This window comes from Populus euphratica, unplaced genomic scaffold (assembly GCF_000495115.2).
Source record: "Populus euphratica unplaced genomic scaffold, PopEup_1.0 scaffold44.1, whole genome shotgun sequence".
Taxonomy (NCBI): Eukaryota; Viridiplantae; Streptophyta; class Magnoliopsida; order Malpighiales; family Salicaceae; genus Populus; species Populus euphratica.
The window spans coordinates 407,146-416,034 of NW_011499865.1; the positions used below are offsets into that span (position 1 = coordinate 407,146).

At 33.2% G+C, this 8,889-nt stretch overlaps 1 protein-coding gene across 1 annotated transcript; it reads right to left on the reverse strand.

Annotated features, from left to right (window-relative positions):
- Window positions 1-3,813: 3,813 nt before the first annotated feature.
- On the reverse strand, window positions 3,814-8,253 carry LOC105125896 (importin subunit beta-1-like). The gene is made up of 3 exons (XM_011026559.1): window positions 8,142-8,253; window positions 5,218-7,641; window positions 3,814-5,068 (listed from the first exon to the last, which is right to left on the reverse strand). Exons 2-3 carry the CDS (start codon window positions 7,632-7,634, stop codon window positions 4,870-4,872), a joined length of 2,616 nt encoding a protein of 871 aa, XP_011024861.1. The 5' UTR covers window positions 7,635-7,641; window positions 8,142-8,253; the 3' UTR covers window positions 3,814-4,869.
- Between the last annotated feature and the right edge of the window lie 636 nt (window positions 8,254-8,889).

An 8,889-nucleotide genomic window follows, 5' to 3' on the forward strand; every position in this document is an offset into this window, starting at 1 on the left:
TATATATATATATATATATATATAATCCAGAACAATACATTGAATCCAAGAAAAATAATAAAATTTACGACCCAAGACAAGGTTTTTGATATTTTAAGATTTCATAATTGGCTCTGAAGAGGTTATTATTTAGAAAATAATTTTTAAAAAACTTTTTAAAAAATCTAAATTCAATCCAATCATCAAATAAAAAACTATGATTTTTTTAACTTATTATTATTGTCTAGAGTGATTAAGATTTTTTTATATTTCATTAATTAATAAATACATCTATTACATCATCTATATAATTTATCTACAGCGTATCTTTATTTATTCATGACAAATCTACACGTAACTTATTTAAAATCATGTGTTATCTCAAACTGAAAACTATACCATCCTTGTGTGTCTGGGTTGGGCAACAAAGGGTCATCTTAAGTAAAGATCAAAACGGGCGATCTCTTCATGCCTGCTCTTTCCAGGCCTATTTAGTGCAAAAGACTAGGCTTGGTCCTGTCAACAATCACCCCCAAATCCCTGCTCGTCGTTTCATACATTTCGAATCCCCCAGGCCATCTTTGGCCGTGAGAATTGAAGCAAGTGGAACAGCAAGAAACGTTGATTCACTGATCTCAAGTTCTTTAGCCCAGCAAGAAATGGATCTCTATTGCATCAGCTAACGACAGAGGGATAAGAAATTTATGACTTCACCTGCATGTTTCTACTGAAAAAACAGGCTACGATCATATGGTAATATGATACCAGTTTGATTTCCTAGCTCCACCTTAAGTACTCCACTTCGCGCTCCAAAAGATGAGCAGGAAGAGCTTCTGTTCTAATTTTAATTAAGCAATGCCGTGTTTAATAACAATTTTAATTAAGTAATGATGTATTTAATTTTTATTAAATAAATAAAAATAATAAGATTTAGATTTATAATTATTTGGTTATTAAAATTTTGATATCATATTAAAAAATAATTTAATCTAATAATATAAATTATTAAGTAACATCTCAATACATAATTTATATTATTTTTATAATTGACGGATATTTTAAAAAAATTAACATTGTTTTACTTATCAGCCGCTCAAGAAATTCATAGCTTAAAAGTGTACGATTGCAATAGTCTATGTTAGATCAGAACTAGTAGAAGATTTTTAAAAGATATATTCAATTTAACAACACTTTAAATAGACAATTCCAACCGTATATTTAAATACATACAATTTTTTTTTTCATATCAAATCTTAAAGTTTAAATATTAAAATAGCTCAGCCCACGAGAATTGACCCATAACTTGAAGACTTAAGATTTGACTTTATTCAAGTTTTATTTTGACTCATTTTTATATTAATTCGGTTAAATTTAAGTGTCATATTGGATTGATTAGCAATTTATTTGACTTAGTTAAATCTAATTCAAACTCAATTATATCAAAATTAAAAAATATATATATCATTTGAATAAAAATAATAAAGTTAAATTGACTTAATAACTTACAAGTTAATTAGATGATTTGATTATACACACACTAGCTAAATTGAACATAAAATAATATCAAAATTATATTTTAAATAGATTAAACTTATATTTTTTATGTTTTTTAGTATTATGGTGTAAGGTGTTTTCTAAAAATATTTTTTGTTTTAAAATGTATTAAAATATTTTTTTATTGTTGACATCAAAGCAAGAAAATCACCAAGAAAATATTTTTAAAAAAAATTAGAAATATTAAAATAATTTTTTTTATTTTTAAAGATTATAATTGAAATAAAAAACTAATAAAATTTTATTTTGAAGTAATTAAAAGAAGACCAAATCACAAAAAGTTAAAGGTCCCTTGAATAATTCCCCTCCATTTCTCAAAGAATAGGTGAAAAGCACCTCTTTCTAGGGTTTCTTTTATAGTTTTAAAACTCGGTCCAGCCCGGCAGATCAATCTAAGATCCAGCAAAATCTGGGGCTAAAATCAGGTCGAGTTGATGAAAAAATAAGATAAGTCATGACCCGGTATAACCTAACGTGACTAGATGGGTTGACTCGGAAACCCAGACGACCCGGCAAAACCCGGTTAAACACCCGGTTGCAACCCGTTGACTTTTTTTTTTACTAAAACGATGTCATTTTAAAATTTTTTAAAATAAAATTGACCCAGCCAACCCGGTTAAAATCTAATAACCTAATTAAAACTTAAAATCTAAGCTTTGGATCGAGCCAACCACAAGTAAGTTTAAAAACTATGGTTTCTTCCCACTTCCCAATGGCTTTGTACTGTCTCTATCAAACCAATTGGCTTTGTAAGGCTGAAACCATTTCACTTCTCCATGGCTTTTGTCCTGTCTCTATCAAATCAACCATTTTTTATAAAAAAAAAAATAATAATAATAATAAATTCATTTTTTAAAATGATAACCACGAAAAAAAAAATGTTCTTTTCAGGTTTTTCAATTTTTTACAGCACAATTACTTAAATGCTTTTAGAAAATAATATTTATTAGCTTTGGATGAAAGGATACTTCGGTTATTTTGATGTATTTTTTTTATTATTTATATGTAGGATGGATGTTAATTAGATCTTTTAATATTTATAAAATATTATTTAAATTGAAAGGTGGTTAGTACATGCCTGGCACGACTCAGTAAATAGGCGCTGCTTGCATCTTTAGGATGGCTCATGCAACGCCAAAACAGATCTGAACACCACCGTCTGTGACGTCGTTCGTTTTATTCTCCTTGTCACGGCGGTAAGGTGTGCGCGGTCAAAAGACTGGGTGAGCTTCCAGTTGAGTTACGATTACATTTTCCTTTTTTTCTTCCTCTTTCCTCTCTTCCCCGGTAAAAACATGCTAGCCTTTGCAAGAAAAAATAAAAGTATGGTTATTAGTTTATTGAGTTAAATTAATTTTTTAATATTAATGTATTTGATTTTTAATTATTTATTGAGTTAATTTTATTTTTTAATATTTAATTTTTATATCAAATTTTATTATTATTCTTTTAATTACAAAATATTTAGTCTTGAATTCTTTATTAACTTAGTTTTTTTGTTTTTTATTTAATTTTTATATCAATTTTATTTTTTATTTTTTATTTTTTTTATTTTTTTTTTACTTTTTCTTAAAATCATTTTCCAGTTTCATTCTTATAATATGATTTTTTTATTAAATTTAATTCTTATTCTTATCAATTATAATTTTTTTAATTTTATTTATTTTTTAATGCTTTTTAAATTATTTTAGATGGTTAGTAACTCTCCTTTATTATTTATTTATTCAATGTTATAATTTGTGTTACAAGTTATAAAAATTAGGTCAAGATAACCTTAATTACTTTTTATAAGATAGTGATTTTCAAAAGTATTTTTTATTAAAATATTTTTTTAATTTTTTACATATCATAACTATTAAAAAATCTAAATAAACTATTAATTTAACATTTATTTCAAACAAAAAACAACTTACAAAACACTATAAAAAATAAAAACTACGAGCTGCATCAGAGTCAGTAAATTCTCAAATTATATGATCTCTCCTAATGCATTTTTTTCGTTTAATCAATCATATTAAAAAAATCTAATCCCAATGGAAGCAGAACATACAAAACAAAGCACTAGACAAATTCATGATCAAAGTTAGGGCACTCAAGAAAATCATGTTAGAAAGTAAGAACTGCCTTGTTTATTAGATTCTATTTTAAATAAGCACATTCAAGATTAAAATTGAGATTTTAATTGTTAATATTGGATTCAAATCTCACTTTGGAAAGGAGAGCAGACATTTCCCTTCTATAATATTACAACCAGAAGAGAATTCTCCTAACGAACTCAAGAAAAAATAAATACAACATTTCATGCCGAAAACATTAAAAAAATAGGAATAAAAGGAAACTACTATTGAAATTTCTAGAGCCAGTTTCAAAAAGCTCCCAGAAATCCCATAGTGTTTGCTTCACAGACGAAGCAAGCAGCAAAATACAACCGTAATGCCTCTCACATTACCAGACATTCAATCCTTACAATGTCACCACAGTTCATGACATGTTCCCAAAATATTACACATCCTGTAGAATGACGGAACCTATATTTGTGAAGAAAAAGGAAAAAAGAGGGCAGAAGAGTATATGATTTAATGAATGCAACTATGCAAAAAGTATATAACATTTGACTTAAGACCTATGAAGACAATGAAAAAAAGAATAATGCAATGCAGGATTCAATACCCTCAATAATATGTTGAAGACAAGACCCCCAACCATGTATACCAAAACAGTGCAACAGTTAAAAAAAACAACCTGACCATGACAGACATTATGATAATCCGATACAGACATGAATAAACAAAAACAACGAGCTGCAGAAAAATCAGGACTGATAACCGGGTCTTCTGTGGTGCAGCACCTAGGTGGTCTTCCAGTGTAACAAAACTTTGACCTGACAGAAATCCATCCCAACAACCTAAGGTCTTCAGAGAAGATGACCAAAGCAGTGTGTAGTCTCACAACAAGAGGCCAACCATTTCAAGGAACAACAAACAACCAATGACTAGGTGTTGACTGTCTTGTATTTACTCAGCAAATCAAAGTTTCCCCTACCATTTCCACCAATTCTATGCTCTATACTCAATAATTTATTAGACTTTTTTGATAGACCTTCACCCAAATCTTAAAAGCAATCCCACCCCCTTCTCCTCCATCACAAAATCGAGAACCCAAACTCGTGGTGCTGATGCAACAGTTAGGGACAACCTGAAGACCGGTGACTTCCATTGTCTGAAAATAGCAGACGACCGATGACCCGACACAAATGCAACCCCGGACCCCGACTCAATACACCCAAATGCATGCAGGGACTTCTAAAAGAAAAGAACATGCCTAATAGCAATAACCTCAAACAGAAATGGCACGACTGATGGCCAACTTGGCCCATTCAGCAGATTCCTTAATCATATGGTCATCAGAAGACAAGCATTCATTTAAGAAGTCTTTGCTAGAAAGAGATTGCTGTATCAAAGAGCCAGCATTACTTCCCAGTGTATCTGCTAAATCTCCCAGGACTCCAATTGCAGTTTTCATAACGACATCATCCCTGCACACAAGTAGCTTACACGTCATTGACCAGATAACACACACATTTTATACATAACACAAGTGCATACATGCACACACAACTACATATATGTACAAATAAGAACTATGCAAAACAGAAGATAAAGAGTATATTTCAGAAGAACTCACATGTCTTTCTCCATGTACATGCTATCCAAGAACTGCAGGATGTGAGGTGCATAAGGAATCAATAGCTGAGTTTTAGGAGAATTCTTAAACCCTTGAAGAATTCCAGAGTATGCCTCCAAGATTCCATTTCTCAAAGAATTTGTGTATTCAGTCATTTCATCGTCAGCAATAGCTGTGTGGGCAGACAACTCTGCAGCACTTTGCAGCATTGGCATGGCATACATCAAGTACTTCTCAAAATTCTCTCCTATTGCCAGGGCAATGTCGCCAAAGCTAGAGAAAATGGGAGGCTTCACAGATCTATGCAACTGGTTGCTTGATAAATCCTTGAGAAGCTGAGTCATAATACCATCACAGTAAGGCAAAATTTTATCTTCCAATGCCCTGCAGATATCACCCACCACACCAACAGTCACAGCACAGACTTGGTACTCCTCAAAATTCTGACGGCCCATTTCTAGGTACTTGTAAAACTCTGGCATGTATTTTGCAAAATCAGGACCGGCTGCATAGGCTAGGGCTCCTATGGCTAACATGGCCTCCTCATGCACAGTTGCACTTCTACAGGCAAAGACCCTCAGGAAGAGCCCCATTATCTGATCTGCATATTGCATGAACACATACTTAGTTGGCTCAGAGGAGCCTAACTTCTGAATTATGACCTGTAAGCAACCGCAGAGAAGCCCTTGCAATTCACCCTGCTTCTCTCTCTCATCAGAAGAAAGCTTCTGCCCTTCAAGAGTATTGTGAAGCTCCGTCATGATGACAGGAACCAGTTGCAGCACCATTGGTGCAGTTTCATCAGTCGAGCATCTCACCACCTCATTCAACGTTTCATATGCAGCAGTCCTTAATCGGGACTCCCCAGCATCTTCTCTGTGGGTAACAGTGAGAAGTGCCTGGACAATTTCTTGGAAGTAAGGAGTAAGGGGAGATGATGGGCTCACCTCTTCATAACCCTGGGCAAGGAAATAGAGGGCACCACATGCCTTCTCTGCTCCATTGGCAACGTCCTTCATGCTCTGGAGTAGTACCGTAACAATTTGTTGGCAATTTGCTTGAGTAATTATCGGTGTATCCACAGTTGAACCATGGAGGAATTCAAAGATTCGACCAAGGGTCCAAGCAGTTGTATCCTTCACATGGTTATTTGGATCCTTTGTCAAGGCAGTCAGCATGAAGTTCAAAGCAACATTAACAAGAGGTGTTAGTTTCTCAGGGGAAGGACCTTCCAAGATCGAGCCAAATGCATAAGTAGCTGCCTCTCTATGCCTCCAATCTGGTTTTGTAATGTTATCTTCAATGAATTGCATAACAAGCTGCACAATATCATCTCCCACAGTCCTTGCAACCAAACCAAGGCATGTTCCCCCAGCCATTGCAATATTCCAAGCTCCTTCATCTTGATCCTGATCCTCCTCTTGCTTTAGGAGAGTCTCCAACAACATTGGGACCAAAGCAGGGAGAGCCTGCTTAATAAAGTAAAAGCAAGGAATATCAGAATCCCCAGTGAAATCACCCCCATATTCTTCCAAGATATCTATCTCCTCATCACATATTGAACTCCAGAATTCAATTGCTTGAAGGGCTACAGGTTCTTCATCTTCCCTCACGGCCTTCGCCGTGATGTTAAAGATATCCTGCATATAAGGAGCCAATTTCTCATAGTATGTTGATGAAATAGAGACCAGACACTCATAAGCAGCCTGTCTTATCTTCATTTCTGGGGACAAAGTTGCCTCGCAGACCACTCTCATGATATAATCACGCTCCATATCATTGCTGAAGTTTGCCTGAGCAAATCCAAGTGCATTGTACAGTGCTCGGGTTGCAGCAAGCCTAACATCGTTGTTTCCTTCAGTTGCGTTCATGCCCTGTACTACTGCTGTAAGTATCTTGTTTACATGGTCTTGATCTACAACATCAGGTGAGACTTCCTCACACAAATATCCAAGAGTCTCTAAAGTAGCTTGCTTGACATGAGGAGGTAACTGATGAATATTGGATAAAAGTGATCCAATCAGCTCTGGCCACTGTCTCTGAGGCAACTCAATCCCTGCAATCTTAGCAATAACTTGAGATGCAGTTGACCTTGCATCTGGTACAGGAGAAGCAAGTGTCTTCAACAAACATGCCTTAATTTGACCCTTTGCATTGTTGTCCAGCGACAACCATCTTTGAACAAGCTCAAGCTTTCTATGCTGTTCCTTTGCATCCAACGCATTTTTAAGAATTAAACCTGCTAATTTACGACTGTCAACAGGCTTCTCATCATTAGCTAGCTCTCCAGAGAGAGAGAGCAAAAAACTGGGCAGGTTTTGCTCCTGAAACTGTTTTAAGCTTTCTTCTGCATGCTTCCGCACATTCCCATCTATAGATTGAGCATTCAAAAGCACCTGGGTCACTTCCATTGCCATATTCTACCTGAAATCATCGAACTTTCATTAGCCTCACATCTCCAAACTTCTAAATCTACTTAATTTGACACAGCCAATTAGAAAATTAAAAATCCATCTCAAAAAGGGATCCACACAATAACCACTCAAAAACCAACAAAAAAGAGAGAGTAAAAGGTAGCAAAATCAATAAATGCAAACAACTCAAAACATAACAGTAAAGTTAATACTAAAATCAGTGAATTTAATTAAAACCCAGAAATAATAATCAATCAAAATTCACTAAAAAACAGTGTAGCATAAAAAAATTCAAAATAATCAAAACTCCAAAAAACCCAGATCAAATCAAATTCAGTAAAGCTTGGAAATTTAAACAAAATTTCAAACAGATTCAGAAACAACAATTGAGAAAAATAACTGATCAGATCAGGTTGATCAGATCGAGTGACAAAATCAGCACAGTAAAACAATAATTGAGCAAATAATGAAGCGATTTAGACGGTTAATTCAGAAAAATAAATTAATTACCTGTAGAAAGTGTGAGAAAGACAGGGAGGGGAACGGCGCTTTGAAACCCTAGGAGAGAGTTTTTTAGAGAGAGAGAAGACGCGGATGTGAAGCAGGATTTGAATAGAATGGAAATCTAAATATCAATTTTACTTTTTAAAATAAAAATAAAAATAAAAGCAGTTATCCTCTGCTACAAGTCTTGATTAGTGGGTCCCAATATCTTTGTGGGCCCAAGAATAATTAATTAATTAAAGTGCAAACTACATCTTGGACCCTCGCTATGCTACAAATTTTGATGAGGTCTCTTTGATTTGATATGCAGTATAAGTTTTAGGGTGTTTAGAAATGTGGTATAATTATTTTTTAAAGTAACTTTGGCAGGTTTATATATTAAAATAATATTTTTAAAAAATTATTTTTAATATTAACTCATTAAAACAATTCAAAAAAACTTAAAATATAATTTTAAAAAATTAAATTTTATCAAAACTTTAGTGCAAACACAATACTAAATAGGGTTTTAATTGTGTTAGTGCCATATCTCATAGATTAGTCCTCCCATCCAATATAATTTTGCCCTGATTTTGTATTATACATGGAAAAACGATCATTCTTTTTCAAAACAACTTCATCGTATATTTTTAATATTAAAATTATACATGATTCCATTATGTTTGTTGAAATATCATACCAAATGAATTATTCTTGATTGATTTACTTGAAAACATAAAAAAAATAATTTAAAGACTCATAAGGGATATGAATT